This window comes from Zonotrichia albicollis, chromosome 31, assembly GCF_047830755.1.
Source record: "Zonotrichia albicollis isolate bZonAlb1 chromosome 31, bZonAlb1.hap1, whole genome shotgun sequence".
Classification (NCBI taxonomy): domain Eukaryota; kingdom Metazoa; phylum Chordata; class Aves; order Passeriformes; family Passerellidae; genus Zonotrichia; species Zonotrichia albicollis.
The window spans coordinates 5073669-5091249 of record NC_133849.1 but is presented as its reverse complement, the minus strand read 5'-3'; the positions used below and the strand labels follow the sequence as shown (position 1 = coordinate 5091249).

The 17581-nt window shown below is 51.0% G+C and overlaps 2 protein-coding genes across 8 annotated transcripts in view; one reads left to right on the top strand and one right to left on the bottom strand.

The window, feature by feature from the left end:
* LOC102068849 (uncharacterized) overlaps positions 1 to 17581 on the top strand; it is a 141510-nt gene that overhangs the window by 27264 nt on the left and 96665 nt on the right. For 2 of the 7 annotated variants that reach the window (XR_012577447.1, XR_012577448.1), the window contains one exon: positions 1673 to 6329. The exons of 4 other annotated variants lie outside the window; for them this stretch is intronic. The gene's annotated coding sequence lies outside the window, so the exon portion shown is untranslated. Of the gene's footprint in view, positions 1 to 1672; positions 6330 to 9611; positions 9908 to 17581 lie in introns of those variants that run through there. One more of the 7 variants, XR_012577446.1, reaches the window with a different exon arrangement.
* Positions 1 to 17581, bottom strand: part of LOC141725824 (uncharacterized) — a 78668-nt gene that overhangs the window by 57440 nt on the left and 3647 nt on the right. Inside the window, exons 2-3 of the mRNA XM_074529913.1 lie at positions 9806 to 9878; positions 8315 to 8380 (exon numbers count right to left, since the gene is read on the bottom strand). Coding sequence (XP_074386014.1) covers positions 8315 to 8380; positions 9806 to 9878 — 139 coding nt within the window. The remainder of the gene's footprint in view (positions 1 to 8314; positions 8381 to 9805; positions 9879 to 17581) is intronic.

Here is a 17581-nt window from a genome sequence, read left to right as displayed (position 1 = left end):
GGGGCAGCGCTGGGCTCTCGGCCGCTCCCGCCCGCACTCGGTCCCCACTGCAGCCGCTCCCGCCAGGACAGCGCCCGATGGGGCCCGGCCTTGGAGCTGCTCCACTCCCACTTCCCCAAATCCCCCTCGCATTTGGACAACAGGGCATGGATGGTGTTGGTGTGCTGCAAAGCGATTGCGTGAAGGGGAGTGTGCAGCAATATGGTAAAGGCAAGAAGCTGCAGGAGAAATCTATGTGGGAAGGAAAAGGATGATGGAAAAGCGGAGGAAGAGAAAAAAACTGAGGATTGGGATGTTTATCAGCAGGGTCTTAGCCTCAAAACTTGTCAGCTGATTCAGATCATTTGTATCCCTGGTTTCCAGGAGAGGAAAACAAGGAGGTCAGGGTTTCAGGGGGTTTCTCAGTGGGGGGCAGCGGCAGCACCGGGCACAGAGCTGCGGCACCGGGAGCACGGGCTGGGGGCCTGTGGGGAGCTGCGGGGCTGGGCCGGGGCTGTGGGGCAGCCGGGGCTCAGCGCCAGGCACTGCCTGACCCCACCACCCCCGGGAAGGGCCGGCAGCAGCCCCCGGCCCCCAGGAGGCTGCGGGACGGCCCGGCCGCTGCCCGGCCCCGTGCAGCTGCCGGCCCTGCCCGCCGGGGGGCGCCTTTGGACACTGCAGCAGGACAGGGAGCGGCTCTGGGCTATGGGCTGGGGAGGGCACCCTGAGCATAGGGAGGAGGAGCAAGGAACACCTGGGAAATGTGGAATGTACATTTTAGCATGGAGATTATCTTTTAAGGCTTTTGTTAGGGTTCCTGGAGATACAAAATATTTTGCAGAAAGCTCAGCAGCTGTCAGAGGATGAGAACCCACAGGCACTGAGGGGGCTGCAGGAGGGGCACAAGAAGGCCCTGCAGCACTTGGGCACAAAGGCACAGCAGGTGAGTGCAAGAAGGGAGCAGCAAAAGGCCAAGCTGAAGGCAAAGGCCAGGGCACAGTTCCTACAGCCCCTGAGGGATCAACCCCAGGGCCCAGGGGGGCCCCAGCACCCAGGGCACGGGCTCGGCCACAAGCACCTGGCACAGGCATTGCCCTCCTCGGCAGGGGAGAGCCCGCCCAAACAGCCCCTGGCAAGGAACCAGGGCTCCAGCTGCAGGGCACAAGGACACTGCAAACACAGACAGCAGCACCCTCAGCGCCAGCAAGTCCACCCCTTGATGGACATGGATTGGCAGGGCTGTCACAGCTCCCATTACACCAGGGACCCTCCACACTAGAGCCCTTGAGAACATTCAGGGTGGGTCTGCATTGAGAGGAGCCATTTCCTGATGGACACAGGGCCTCTCAATCCACTCTGAATTTTAGACCATGTGCTGGGTTGACTCTATGATGCTTTTACTCCCCATCGTCTCATTCTGTTTATGTTGAACAGTAAGTTTTGTACCTTTAAGAGTGTTCCAGAGAGTGAAGGGGGGAAGAGAAGAAGCACGCGGTTTTGTTTTCAGACACTGCACTCCTCCTCCACATTCCTGCTCCTGGCCTGTGTTGTCTGTGGATGAACAGACAGTGGAACAGAGCTCTTCTTTTTCTTTTTAGTTAGTTTTAGCTAGCTGAGGCAAAGAAGTTCCCAGGACTGTTTTTTTTTCCTTTTTCTTTCGACCTCTTGAAACTGCTCTGGACTGAACACCCAGGAGATTACCGGCAGCTGCAGCTGTGGCCCACCGGGTCAGGCCTGGCCTGTGACAATTCCAGCACCGGAGGGACTGATCAGAGACTGAGTAAGCTGAGCTTCAACCCGGGGTTTTCTCAGTTTTTAATCTCTTTTAGAGTGGCAAGGGGTCTCATTGTTTGATATTGTTTTGGTTTTATTGTTTAATAAACAGGTTTTTTCCACCTTTCTCCAAGGAGTTATTTTTTCCTCCCAGACCAGTTGGGGGGAGGGGCTGATTGGATGTGCTTTTCTCACCGGAGCTCCTTTGAGGGATTCTTCCCCAAAGCTGCTCTAAACCTTGACAAATACATGAATTGGCGCCCAACGTGGGGCTGGAAACGTTGGAAAAAAGCGCTATTACTTGTGTGTTTGTTGTTAAAGCAGTTAGTAGCCATGCTGCTTGAACCCCTGATGTCTCTGGGTGTGAAAGCCTTCGTATGGCTCTGGGCTCTACACCTTTTTGAGGTTTCAATACCTTTCTTGTCACTAGGATTATTGTTCTTAACAAGTAATTTTTACGGTAGAGGGGTACGGATTGGAATAGCTGTTGTGCTGGCCTTGGTGATAATGATTTATAAAGCGTTTACAAAGATACTGGCGTCTGTTTACAATATGTATGGTGTATGGTTTCTTCATCCTACCCTACATCCCTGCAGTATATTGATGACATCATTGTGTGGGGGAAGACAGCAGCAGAGGTGTTCGAGAAAAGGGAGAAAATCATCCAGATTCTCCTGAAAGCCAGCTTTGCCATCAAGAAGAGCAAAGTCAAGGGACCTGCTCAAGAGATCCCGTTTCTGGAAGTGAAGTGGCAAGACGGACGGCATCAGATTCCCACCAATGTCATCAACAAGATCACAGCAATGTCTCCACCCACCAATAAGAAAGAAACACAAGCTTTCCTGGGTGCCATAGGCTTTTGGAGAATGCACATTCCTGAGTACAGTCAGATCGTGAGCCCTCTCTACCTGGTCACCCGTAAGAAGAACACTTTCCACTGGGGCCCTGAGCAGCAACAAGCCTTTGCACAGATCAAGCAGGAGATTGCTCATGCAGTTGCCCTTGGCCCAGTCAGGACAGGACCAGAGGTGACGAACGTGCTCTACTCTGCAGCCAGGAACCATGGCTTGTCCTGGAGCCTTTGGCAGAAGGTGCCTGGGGAGACTCGAGGCCAACCACTGGGATTTTGGAGTCAAAGCTACAGAGGGTGAGAAGCCAACTACACTCCCACAGAGAAGGAAATCTTGGCTGCCTGTGAAGGAGTCCAGGCTGCCTCAGAGGTGATTGGCACGGGAGCACAACTCCTCCTGGCACCCCGACTACCGGTGCTGGGGTGGATGTTCAAAGGAAAGGTTCCCACCCCCCACCACACCACTGACGCTACATGGAGTAAACGGATTGCTCTTATCCCACAGTGCGCCTGTATTGGAAACCTGAATCGCCCTGGGATTTTGGAGATAATTACAAACTGGCTGCAAGGTGAGAACTTTGATTTTACTGATGAAGAGGAACAAGAACCAGTGACACGTGCTGAAGAGGCTCCTCCCTATAACCAACTGCCCCCAGAGGAAACGCGCTACGCTCTTTTCACTGACAGTTCCTGTCGCATCGCAGAGATGGACCAGAAGTGGAAAGCAGCCGTATGGAGCCCCACAGGAGAGGTGGCAGAGGCTGCTGAAGGAGTAGGTGGATCAAGCCAACTTACAGAATTCAAAGCTGTTCAGCTGGCCCTGGACAATGCTAAGGGAGAGAAATGGCCAAAGCTCTACCTCTACACTGATTCATGGATGGTAGCCAATGCTCTGTGGGGATGGCTGGAGAGGTGGAAAAAGGCCAACTGGCAGTGTAGGTGTCATGGTTTGATGCTGGCACAATGCCAGTGTCCCCTTGAAAATATATGCTCCCTGGTGTCTGCTGTGAGATGTGACCAGGAATAAGCAAAGCAGGCCCCCACTTAGAAATAAAGAAAAGAAACCTTTATTAACTAAACTACAACTCTAAGTAACAAGAAACACACAGGGAAAATGAAAACTTTCCAAAAACATTTCCTCCCCCCGCCACCAAATTTCCAATACATCTATTCCCGAAATCACGAACTCTCGGTCCATCACGACACTTTAGGTAATCAATTCTCAGTTCATCAAGAGGGGAGGAGTCCTTCTTGTGCCATAGGCTTCCCCAGGAAACACCGCTGAAACCTCGTGTGTTTCCATGTCACTCGTGGCACCGCCTGGAGAACATCTGCCATCGTGACATCTTCCTTCCATGTCCAGTGCTCTCACCACTGCACATGGACCAGAGCTGCTTCTAGGGTTGTCCTTTTAAGGATCCTTTGTCCCGTTCCAAAAAGGGCACAGTCTCACCTTTGGGACACCTATGCCCCCAAAATTCACCCCCTGGGGCCGAGGGGTACCAACACTGAACCCTCTTGGCTCTGAGCCATTGCCTCCCCCTGGATGCAGTCTCTGTGTCACAGGAAACATGGTTCTGTCCATGGCCATACAGGAAAAGTCCAGCTAAGGCCACTCCATCATCTCTTCCCACCTAAGATTCTTCTCTACTCTCCTGACATCTTTCACTTGCCCAGACCTTCACGCTTGCACATTTCCTTCCTCCATTTCATCTCTTATCTCTCTTCTAGGAAAGCTTAATGTTCTGCAAAGTTTTCCTTGTCCGAAAAAGGGTGAAAAGCTCGGGCTCTGCCCATCCAAAACTCCCACAGCTGCCGGACCCCTTCTCGCTGCATCCCCCCCGCCCTTCTCCGCCAGCCGGGCTGTGCTGCCAGCACAGGATATCAAATTTCACGGTGGCACAGGCGCTCTGTCTCTCTCTCTCTCCTGGGGGGGAGGTGTGGCTGCCGATGCCTCTCGGGGTTCTTCCACCCTTCCATCCTCGGGCCAGGCCTACCTCACCCAGCCCCAAACCAGCCAGGAGCTGGGCAGGGGAGGCCCGACCTGCTTCCCTCGCTGGAACCCAAGAGAGCTTCCCCTGGGAGTGCTCTGCTTTTTAACCCCTGAGTTCTCAGAGGCGTATCCAATGTCCCCAGTGGCCAAACCAGGTGCCAGTATTCAAATGTGAGCACCTATTGGCCTGACCACTTCATATCCCAGAAAACTAACTTCCTCTCAAACCACGACATCTATATAATCTCAGTCCAGTTTATCCCAGTCTGTAGGAACCCAGTCCATTTGATCCCAATCCATATTTGATCCCAGTCCATATTTGATCCCTGTTCCATAGCTTATCCTAGTCCACATTTGATCCCAGTCCATAAAATCTGTCATATTTGATCCAGGCCATATTTGATCCCAGTCCAAAGTTGATCCCAGTCCACAGTTGATCCGAGTCCTGATTTGATCCCAGTCCAGTTTGTCCCAGTCCATAGTTGATTTTAGTCCATATTTGATCCCAGTCCATTTTTTATCCCAATTCATATTTGATCCCAGCCCGTATTTGATCTCGGTCTATATAAGCTCAGTCCAGTTTATCTCACACTGTAGGATTCCAATCAATAATTGATCCCAGTCCATATTTGATCCCAGTCCCTGTTTGATCCTAGTCCATATTTGATCCCAACCCCTATTTGATCCCAGTTCATGTTTGATGCCTGTCCGTGTTGCCCTGCACACATTCCAAAAGTCTGCAATTCCACCTCCCAGCCAGGAAAAGATGTTCCTGCCCTTGAAGGGAAATGGAGCAAAATCCTACAGAGGCATTGCCCTGCCAGCCTTCAGGACTTCAGCTCCTGGGACTTGGGAATAAAAAAATAATTGGTAAAAAAAAAAAAAAAATAATCAGGGGAGGGTCTGTGGGGACAGAGGGGCCAATTAAATCAGGGCAGGGGTCAATTAAATCAGGGGAGGGGTCAATTAAATCAGGGAAAGGGGAATTAAATCAGGGAAAGGTCAACTAAATCAGGGGAGGGTCTTTGGTGGCAGGGGTCAATTAAATCAGGGGAGGGGTCAATTTAATCAGGGGAGGGTCTTTGGTGGTCACTGGGGCAATAAATCAGGGGAGGGTATTGGGTGGTCCCTGAGGCAATTAAATATAGGGAGGGTCTCTGGTGGTGCCTGGGTCAGTTAAATCAGGGGAGGGTCTCTGGTGGTCCGTGGGTCCAGGGAGACACAGAGAGAAACAGAGCAGGCAAAGAGAGGCAGGAGAGAAAAGGGGACACCAAGACAATGAGCTGAGAAGGCGGCACTCTGCAAACAGAACTGCAACAGACTGAACATGGACGGGAGAGAAATCAGTAAGTCTCAGAGTTTTATTTGCTGTCAAATACATCCCACACACCCAGCCCCACACAATCTCCATCCCACCACTCTAATTGAGATCCCACGACTCTAAATCACTTCCCAACCTCATCTCAGCCTCATCTCATTTCAGGAGCCTCCACTGAAATAGAAAATGTAAACTCCCTCCCTTTAACTACTACTATTATTATTATTATTACTATTATTATAATAATAAATTCTAAAAATAATAAATACTTTTGAAATTAAGGAGCTCTCAGGCAAAGATATGGGAGTAGAAATAACAGCTTTTTATTAGGAAAAATCAAAAATAGAATGGCAGTAGTACAATTGAAAAAAAAACAGTGACAGTCAGAATCCTCTAGGAATCCAGTGAAACAGGTTCATCCTCTTGGAATACAGCGGGAAAAGCGCTGATCCATTGGGAATCCATTTCTTACCCCACAGAGACAGGGCAAAGGCAGGGCCGTTGACTTTTTATAATATATCGCAATGGTGGAGTTGGGGTTTGGGTCAGGGGAGGAGTTCTTAGCAACACAAGAAGGGTGAGATCAAATTCCTGCCTCTTAGCAACAGCAGCACTCCACACAGAATGCGTCCCCAAATACTAACTTCCCTCTAAAACAACTGAGAAATTATGCAATGTCTGATATATTCGATGAATTTCCTTCATTTAATCCAGTTTTGGGTGTTTTTAAAAGATGAAGGTGAAGCAGAGGAAAATTACGGCCAAACCAAAAGGTGAAGCAGCCAGGAGTGTTCCCAACATGGATCACAGGGAATGTGAGTGACCAGGGCTGTGCCCAAAGTGCCTCCTCCAGTGGGGGATGGAGCTGGAGCAGCGCACGAAGCTCTGCCCGCACTCGGGGCACTCCCAGGGCTTCCCTTAGTGGTGCCTCCGTTGGTGTTGGGTCATGTGAGAGCTGCTGGAGAAGCTCTTCCCACACTGGGAACGCTCGTAGGGCCTCTCCCCAGTGTGGATGCGCCGGTGGGTGATGAGGGTGGAATTCTGCTTGAACCCCTTCCCACAGTCGGGGCAGCGGAAGGGCCTCTCCTCTGTGTGAATCCGATAGTGCTGGAGGAGAATGAAGCTGGTCTTAAACCTCTTCCTGCATTTATCACACTCGTAGGGCCTCTCCCCAGTGTGGACGCACCGGTGGTTGGTGAGGGTGGAATTCTGCTTGAATCCCTTCCCACAGTCGGGGCATTGGAACGGCTTCTCCTCTCTGTGACTCTGATAGTGCCGGAGGAGATGGGAGCTGGTCTTAAACCTCTTCCCACACTTGGAACACTCGTAGGGCCTCTCCCCAGTTTGGGTCCTCTGGTGCCTGATCAGGTGGGAGCTCTGGCTGAAGCTCTTCCCACACTTCTCGCACATGTGGGGCTTCTCCCCATCATGGAGCTGCTCATCGAGCACCAGCTCCGAGCTCTGGCTCCGTCTCCGGCCGCCTTCCCGGCCCAGGCTGGCTCTTTCCCCCTCAGATCCCCGCCGGCTGCGTTTGCAGCCCCTCCTCGTGCGGCATCTCTGGGGCTTTTCCTCCCCGTTGCCTTCCTGCGCCGTGGAGCCGCTCAAAACGGCCTCTTCCACCAGGTTCTGCCGTGGGCATTTGTCCTCCCTGCTCTCCAAGCTCAGCTCCTGCTCTGCGGGAGGAAGGACAAGGACAGGATGGGATTTGCCTCCGTGCCACAGGCAAGGGCAAGGAGATCCCCCAGGGCTGAGCTGCAGCCGGGGCCCTGCTGGGCTGGGAGATGGAGCAGCACAGAGGGGAAAGGGGCACTCATCACCAGCTCGGGGCTGTGCACAAATCACAAACAGGACTGGACTGCTAGGAATGCGTCCTGAGCTGTGTGATTTTCCAACATCTGTCTCATTACTTGGTTATGACAATGGGAACATGCCAGTAGCTCACTTCACAGGTAGCAGACAAAGAAGTTCATGTTAAAACTTACTTTAAAAGGTTTTTGACCAATCACACAAAGCAAAAGCTTATTGACAGTAGTTCTATCCAAGCACTATAAGCACATTGATGGTTAAAACAATGCTTGCTTATTTCAAGTACAATACCTGCTTGTAAGCCCTAAAACACAATGCACAGAGCTCCACTGTTAAGCTTGGAACTTCTTAATATCTTGCTAAATATACTTTTCCGCAGGTTAGGGAGTTATTCCAGAAAAGTGTTAATACACAGACCATTGTTCTATTTCTCCCTACTTTCTATTTCTTTCCTACTTATATAATTTTTCTGCTGACCAATCTATTGGCTGCTGCAAAGCTCAAACCAGTTCTACTGTCTCTGAGGCTTGTCTTTTGCAGCTTTCCCAAAACCCTCTGATTTTAAGCATTCCAGGGACACTGACTTCCTCCTCACCTGCCTCATTGTCCTGGGGCATCTTCCTCTTCCTCGCAGCCTCCCAGGAGTTGGCAATGGGAAATCCTGGTTTGGGGAAAACAAGGGATGAGCACAGTGAGTTTGAAAGTGCCTCTGCCCAAGTCCATCTCTACAAGCCACTGGCCATCAGGGCTCCAGAAAAACCTCCCAAACACCAAAATTCAGCCCTGAAAAAGCCTCCCAGGAGTTCCCCGTCCCTGGTCTCTCCCCTCTGGTGTTCAGAGGTTCCCCCCTGTCCCAGCTGCTGGGCTCACGCTTGGATTGGGGGTCCCCCTTCTCCTCGGTGCCCGCCCTGCCCAGGCTGCTGGCAGTCCCAGCAATGCCAAAAGCTCCCCCCGCTTCGCTCTCCCCATTTCGGGATGCCGGGGCTGTTTGGGCTCCCAGGCTCTCTTCTCCCCTCATTCTCTGCTCTGGGCTGCAGCGGCTCCAAGGAGTCCCCCCTGCCCCTCTCCAGGCTCTTGAGGCTCCCGCCAATGGCGGCGCTCCCCCCTCTCTGGGCTCCCCACTTTGGGCTCCTGGGGGACACAGGGCTCTGCTCCTCCAGGCTGCCTCTGCCGGCAGCCGCCACCGCCACCCCCCGATGTCCCCCCAAGGGGCCTTTTCCGCTCAGCCTTGGACTTCTTCATTCTCCAAAAATCCCCAAAAACCCCAACCCGGGGACCCCCCGGGATATCCGGGCCGAGCTCCCCCTCCCCGCTCACAAGCGCGATGGGGGAGCGATGATCCCACAGGTGGGGGCTGCGAATTCAGGCAGGGATCGACCGCGTGGTTCCCTCAGCTCAGCCTCGATCCGCCTTTGTCCCTCCTCTTCCTCCCACTCATCCCCTTCCATCCCCCATCCTCCTCCCTCTCTGTGTTATCCTCACTTCCTTTTCCTCTTCCATCCCTCCCCTTCCATCCCATCTCCTCCTCCTCCCTAACCCCACCTCCTCCTCCCCCTTTGTAATGAGTTAATGTCTTAGTTTGTTCATCAACTTGCTAAAGACTATGAAAAGGGGAAAAGCCAATAATAGAAAAACCGCAAAGAAAGATGTAACAAGCTAGTATGTTGCAAGATGAATATAACGGGCTAATATACTGCAAAATAAATGTCATAAGGCTTAAACTGCAAAATGTTAGAAGCTAATATGTTGAAATGCTAAGTAAGCAATGGTAACTATACGTACCTATGTGCCTATTGTTTGCCGAGGAGTAAGGGGCGAGGCCGTTGGCACGGATAGCGGGCCTGCTATGATTGATAGCACAATATTTGCTTATCTGCCCAGTAAGCTTAAAGTTCCAGGAACCAGACCAACCATACCAACTAAGGAAAGGTTGACCATGGGGCAAGAAGAAGACTGCCGGCCTTCATCCTCAGACCACCGGGAGGCAGACTACGACCGCCTAGCAACAGGAGGAGAATGCACAGAGTACTACCCTGAAAGACACGCCAACCCGGAAGCAGGACTGTATAGAAACCCCACGAAATACCTGAAGCGGGTGGCGGTTGGCGGAGCGGAGACTCCCCTGTCGCCCAGCACTGATTTGCTTTTTGCCTTGCTTGCTGTAATCAATAAAAATTGTTAATCTGATTATACTCACTCGGCAGATTGACCACTCCAATTTATAACAACCTTCATCCCTGCCCTTCCCTCCCTCCTCCTCCTACCCCAGCAGCAGCCACACCCTCGCTGCCCCGTTCCCGCAGCCCTCGCAGCCGCGGCAGGAGCGGGGATGGAGCCGGGACAGGTCGGGATGGGCAGCGCGGGGCTCTCGGCTGCTCCAGCCGCTGCGGGCGGGAGGAACCCGGCCCGGACCAAAGGAGAGGCAAACTGGGCAAACTGGGGGCTGCACATCCAAACTGGGCCTTCCTGGGGACCCTGCCTGGGCACTGCCAGCCCTTGGGGCTCCTCTCGGCACATCCGCCAGGGGGAACGCACACAGGGCTGGGGGATCCCAGCAGTGGCAGCACTGCCAGGGACTGGGCTGGACTGGGATCGTATTGGGAGTGACTGGGAGTGTACTGGGCTTGTACAGATATCATACTGGGATCATACTGGGAGTGACTGGGAGTGCACTGGGCTTGTACAGATATCATACTGGGATCATACTGGGAGTGTACTGGGATTGTACTGATATCATACTGGGATCATACTGGGACTGTACTGGGCTTGTACAGATATCATACTGGGATCGTACTGGGAGTGACTGGGAGTGCACTGGGCTTGTACTGACATCATACTGGGATCATACTGCCATGCCAGGGCAGACTGTGATCGCACTGATGGACACTGGGATCATACTGGGAGTGAGCAGGAGTCTGCAGGAGGCAACTGAGACCATGTGAGGGCCAAATGGGATATACTGGAAGTGACTGGGATTATGCTGAGGATGACTGGGAGCAGCTGTGAGTAACTGGGATCATGGTGGGAGCAACTGGGAGGAACAGGGAGTGACTGGGTGCATGCTGGCGGCGATTGGAAACTGCTGGGCTTGTACTGGGATGAACTGGGATCATACTGGTGGTGACTGGGATCATACTGGCAGTGAGTGCCACTACTCTGAGGCTGACTGGGAGTGCTTGGGAGCAAATGGGATCATACTGGAAGGAACTGGAAAGATGGTGGAGAGAACTGGGGTACCCTGGGAGATACTGGGAGTGACTGGAAGGAAAGTGAGGGTGAAAGAGAGCACCTGGAACCATGTGGAGCACAACTGGTTTATTCTGGCAGAGACTGGGAGCACACTGGGCTCATATTTGGGTCATACTGGGACTGACTGGACTAATACTGGGAGGAACTGAGTGTCACAGTGAGCACTCCCTGCACATCATCCCCCATACTGGGCCTGACTGGGAGTGACTGGGAGCAAATGGCATCATACTGGGACTCACTGAGTTGACTGAGGAAGCAACTGGAACCATGCTGGCAGCAGCTGGGACCAAACTGGGAGAGACTGGAAGTAAGTGGGATTATACTTATAAAAAATGCATGTTTTGTGATTGGGTTATCCCAAATATTAAAATGAATATTATATGTCTTGTGTTAGAAAGTACTGCTGTATTAATTCTCTTAAGTAGTGAGTTGAATATGGTTTTAGGTTATTAAAAAATGTTAAAATAGAAACTATGCTTGGTAAGAGGCTTTTTTTAAAGAAAGGACTTGCAGCGAGATAGCAGCCACAGGATACCTAAGTCTTTCAGAGAAAAAGAATTTAATGCCCTCTTATCAGAAGAAATGAACTTCTTCCTGCCTCGAAGGCGCTGTTAGGATTCAGAGGCAGAAGCTGGCACTGACCAGACAGAATCCTGTGTTTGAATGGAATTTATGCATCATGTATGAAGTCTATGAATATGCAACAGGCTATTGTTTCTAAGGATTAATCCTGTGTTAACAGGTGTCCTTTTTCGGGCTCCTGCTGCCCAGAAAAAGGTACCCAGACGTCTGTAACTCTTTGTATTTGTTGTCTCATATTGTCCTAATTGGATTTGTCGCAATTGTCATTACTCTAATATTATTACGATTTTTATAATCATTTTATTACTATAAAACTTTTAAAATTTTAAAAGCAAGTGATTGGCGTTTTTCACAATTTGGTAGCAGAGGATGGTTACTAACACCTCGCTGCCGGTGCTTTAGGAGAGTCAGAGTGGGGAAGGCGCGCCCTGCCCCGTTGGCAGCCTCGCTCTGTCTCCCCTGGGGCGACCGACAGACGCAGGTTATGGTGGACAAAGGGAGACAATAAAACAAAGAGAAGGGAAAAGGCTCCCTACAACCACGGTAATTGGCCCCCTAAGAGTGGTAATGTGCATGAAGAACCCGGGAAGGAAAAGGGATTGGTAAGTATTTCCCAGGGGGGCAGGTACAGGGGGATGAATGTGTGTGAATAAGAGGAGGGCTGGTTGTCCCAGACCTGCCAAGTGAGTGCTGGAGTCTCCCATGCTGCGTTTCCAACTTTCCTCGAGGGAAGCAGCCAGTAAAGAGACACAGCGAGTGAGAAGAAGAGTGAGAGAATCCCCCGGGGTAACTGGGACTGGGTCTCAGAGAGGGGCTGGACCCCTTGGAGCAAGGGAGGAGAGGAGTTTCCGAGCCCAATCCACTAGGAAACGGGACAAAAGGGGCCCCTAAAAACCTGCTGGATTGAGGGATAAGAGTGCCCAAGAGCATCCAGAATTAAAACCTGCTGGGTCGAGGGACTAACATTCTAAGAGCATTCAGGGTTGAGCAAAATTCTGCCAGATTGAGGATATCCTCAAGAGTATCTGGGATTGGAGCGCACAGCTGGGTTCAGGGATAAAAAAATGCCAAAGTGTTGGGGAACATGAAACAGGAAAGCCTTATAAATATGATTGTCTGCAAAAGATTTTGACAATATAGAAACTCTAAGCGAGACTGAAATGAAAGCAAGCTCTGAGATATCTTAGTTTCTGAACAACTGGAAAACAACGGTATGGCTGGCTGAAGGTAATCCCCTTTTGATGAAACAATACCCTCTGCTTGCAGACAGGTCCAAGGGTCAGAGCAGACCCTACTAGCTCAGCAGAAGGGGTCCAAAGAGGAGTTTTAAGGGTTTAAAATGTAACACATTATGGTAATGTCATGATTCTTATAGGCAGTGTGTAAATGCTATAGGATTTCTATCTTGTACTAGATTGGTTAGTGAGAAATAGAATATTCAACACACAAGATTTATTGTACTGTAAAGGGAACCTCGCCCTCCTGCACTTTTACTCTCTTACCCTCTCACCCTCTCTACCCCTCTCTTCTCTCGGGCTTGCTCCGAGCTGTGCCTGGCAGCTCCAAGCAGGGCCCTGCACCCAGGCCCTTTGCAATAAACCGCAAGTTCCACGCCTTGGCTGCAGAGCTCTCTCGTCTCCGTCCATCCTGACCGTCCTACCCCCCGACACTCCTACACCCAAGAGCATCTGGGGTTGGACAACACAGCTGGGCTGAGGGATATCCAAGAGCACCAGGACTGGCCAGAAACACCTAAACTTGTAATAGGTGATGTGAAAGTAAAAGGTACCTTATTGTTGTCTTGTTGTGTGTGAGAGTGAGTCACACACAAAAATCAGCCTCAGCTTCCCGGGTGGGTGGGAAGGGGGGCTGTGGAAAGAGGAGTGTGTGACCCACAAATAAGCCATTGTTCTCCTGGCGTGTGGGGGCTGTGGCATAAGGTACAGGTGACCTGCAAACGGGCCATTGTCCCCAGGGCGTGTGAGGGGGCCGTGGCTAAAGAGTGTGAGTGACACACAAATCAGCCCCACAGGGGAACGGCACCGGAGGCAGCAGAGTCAGGGCCCTCCCAGGAGGCCCGGAGATACTGAGACCCAGAGGCCACCCCAAGGCCAGGGGGGGCCACAGGGACCCGCGATTCTCTGTCAACAGGGATCCACTCTGTGTCCTGAGGGTGGGAAAGAATGTGTGGAAGGGAATGGGAAATAAAAGTGAGTGAATGTAGATGAATGAAAGTATAGGTAATGTATATTCTGTATTTTAACCTTCACTATATCTCCTTGGAGGGAGGTGTATTGTACTGAAAGTAGTGTGAGAAAAAAGTTTTTTATTTTTCTGTGTGTAGTTGAAAGAAAAGTGGTATTTAGGTTGTTAGTGAATGTGAAAAACAGAGGCAGAAGATGAATAGATAAGATCTTGAAAACGAGACAGAAAACCAGTAAGTTGGATACAGGGAAAAAAAAGAAAAAGATTAGTCCTTTGTGAGTTATGTTAGCTAACAGAGATACACCTCCTTGCAAAAGGAGAAAATACAGGGTATGTAGTGTGGATGTAGTATGGATGGGGAAAACATGCAAACTATGGAAAAACGGAAATTAACCTTAAACTAGTAAGCTCAAACTTGTGAATTATATACTTTAAAAAGAACACTAGAATATGTAACACAAAATGAAGGAACTATATATACTGATTCAAGGTATGCCTTTAGAGTGGTACATACAATCAAAAAATTTGGAAATGACAAAGATTACTTCATTCAAGAAGTAAAGGATTAGCACACGAGGAACTTATTTTAGAGGTTTTAGAGGTATTAAAATTACTTAAAAGAGATAGCTATAGTACATATTAAGGAACCCCAAAAGGGAAAGACCCCAGAAATAAGAGGAAATAATTTGGCAGATCACGAAGCTACTGAAAGAATTATGTTAATTTTAACTCCAAACGAGAAAAAACTGGAAATTCCGAAGTTTAGGGAAGCCGAGAAAAAAGAATTAAACAAGATAGGAAGTGAACAAGATAAATCGGGGAAAAGGAAACTTCTTGATGGAAGACAATTACCTAATAAAATGTGCTTACTAGGAAAATATAAGACGATATGCATCAGAATACCCACTAGGGTACTCAAGTTTTGTGCGATCATTTTTTAAGGAACGATGGGTGAACTCGGATTTTTGGAGTAGCCAAGCAAGTAACTAAAAGGTGCTTAATTTGCCAAAGGATAAATAAAAGGTGATGAGAAAAACAACATTAGGAGGTCCTGAGTTAGCTCATTGACCATTTCAAAATATCCAAGCAGAAGTACAGATTTCGTAGGCTCTGGATTTATTTGTAAAAAAAACCCATTTACCTAGAAGAGAATATGCAACATGTTAGACAGAGAATTTTAGAAGAATAAAGGTCTTGGAAAGTATGAGAAACCTCTGAGAAAAAAAAAAGGGGAAATGAAAGGGAAGGGAACAAGAGGAAAATCAGAAAGAGAGTGGGATCCTCTGCAGCTCTTGCCCCCTCCGTTCGCGGCCCAGGCGCCTGTCCCGGGTCCCGGCTCGCTGCCCGCCTCAGCTCCGCCTGCCCCGCTTTCCATCCCAGGTGCGGCCTCACTGCCCAGGGCAGCTCCACCTGCCCCGGCGCTGTCGCTCAATTTGTGTGCCCTGCTCCCACTGCCTGGCCCGCGGCCGCTCTGCCGCCCATGCTGGGCAAGATGGGGGTTGCTCTGTCCTGCCGCCTGCTCCGAGCTCACCGCGCCCACCGCACCCAGGGGGGGTCCCAGCCATCCCATCCCCGCCTGCCCTGCCCGTGCCACCTGCGCTGGGCACCGCCGCTGCTGCCGGGCTCTCCCACCTGCCTTTGCTCTGCCGGGACCCGCCGGATCAGCCGCCATCAGCCATGTGGTGACTGCCCACGCTCCGCCTCGGGCTCCACGGGAAGATCCCCCTCTGCTGATTCCGGCAGCAGACCCTGCCCACACTCCCACCGAGCCTCGGCGGGATATCCTCCCCTGACCCCGTCCTGCTCTGAGTTACGTCCCCTTGGGAACCACAGCTCCGGCTGTTGAGGGAAACTCTCTCTCTACAGGGAGCACTTTATCCAAACACTAGGAGCTCAGTTTAAAGGCAGCCCTCTCCAAATTCTTTCCCAAAACACGGGACAAAGGCTATACAAGGTGTCGTGGGGTGACAGCCTTTATCCCAATATTGTGTGTTGTGTCTGGCAGCTGTGCCTTTTCTCTTCCCCCCCCCCCCCCCGGCCGTCTTGCTGTGGCGGGGCGGGGCGGGGAAGAGAGGAGGGAGTGTGTGACCAGGCACTTTCGCTTTTGGCTTTTTGCTGCTTGGCTTGGCTAGCCCCTTGCTTGCTTGCTTTCTGCTTTTTGTGCTGGTTTTTTTTCCCTTTTCTTTTGTTCTCTCTCTCTTACCCTCCCCTGAAGATACTGGACCAGCTCCGGACCTGACCTGAGAGTTTCAGGACACCCGGAGCTCGCAAGAGAAGCTCAGCGCCCTTCACAACACAGTCTGGTCTCTTTTCTTTTCTTGTGTTGGGGAGTGTTCTTTTGTTACTTTTAAATAAATACGTTTTGTTTTCCACTTTGCTCCTCCGAGAAATTCCTTCCTGAACCCGGAGATGGGGGAGGGGTGGTTGGAAGTTTGTTTTGTTTTGGGGGGCTCCCTTTTGGAGATTTCCCCTAATTTGTCCTAAACCAGGACACAAGGTTAAAAAGTGAAAGAGTTAGATGAAGGGATTGCTCTATTTCCGTTCAGAGAGGTTCCCATGGGAGGGATGCGCTGCCCCGCCCCGCGGGAGCCACCAGCGCCCCTGCCGACCGTGCCCGGAACTGCACCCAAGGGGAAAGCGCCGCAGCCCAAAGGCCGGGACTGGCTCCGGGCTCTGTTTGCTGTCAGTGCCGCAGCTGTTGCTGTTTGTTTGCTTTATTATACACACTAGTAAAGAACTGGTATTCCTATTTCCATATCTTTGCCTGAGAGCCCCTTGATTTCACTATTCTAAAAATTAAGAGGGAGGGGGTTTGCTTTCTCCATTCCAAGAGAGGCTTTTTCTGCCTTCCCGAGCAGACACCTCTCTTGTAGAGCAAGACAAGCACCCACAGGCACTGAGGGGGCTGCAGGAGGGGCACAAGAAGGCCCTGCAGCACTTGGGCACAAAGGCACAGCAGGTGAGTGCAAGAAGGGAGCAGCAAAAGGCCAAGCTGAAGGCAAAGGCCAGGGCACAGTTCCTACAGCCCCTGAGGGATCAACCCCAGGGCCCAAGGGGGCCCCAGCACCCAGGGCACAGCTCGGCCACAAGCACCTGGCACAGGCATTGCCCTCCTCGGCAGGGGAGAGCCCACCCAAACAGCCCCTGGCAAGGAACCAGGGCTCCAGCTGCAGGGCACAGGGACACTGCAAACACAGACAGCAGCACCCTCAGCACCAGCAAGTCCACCCCTTGATGCACATGGACTGGCAGGGCTGTCACAGCTCCCATCACAACAGGGACCCTCCACACTGCAGCCCTTGAGAACATTCAGGGTGGGTGTGCATTGAGAGGAGGCATTTTCTGATGGAAACAGGGGCCTCTCAATGCACTCTGATTCTTAGACCTAAAGGGGAAAAGAGTAAAGGAATGTTTTAATTTTTAAGAGAATGAGTGGGAAAGATGAGCAGGTATGATTTGTTCAACCACTATTAGAAGCTGGGGGGAATAGGTTTGAAATAAATGCATTTGTTTTCCTTCCTCCTGTGCTTCTAATTAACTGGGAAGGAATTTGTGAGCTGGATTTTATTACTGTAAAAGGGGATACAGAGGCCAGTTCTGCTCTACCTTTGTGCCAAAATCTTACAAGGCCCATGCTGAAGTGAACCCAGAAGTGTGGGAAGCCCCAGGGAAAGAGGGGAAATTAGATATAGAGCCTATACAAATTACTTTAAAGCAACCAGGACAAGCAATACCCGGTTCCAAGAGAGGGAAGGAAGGGCTCACAGCCTGGTATTGAGTCCCTGTTAAAGGCAGGGCTTTTGGAACCAAGGATGTCTCCCTACAA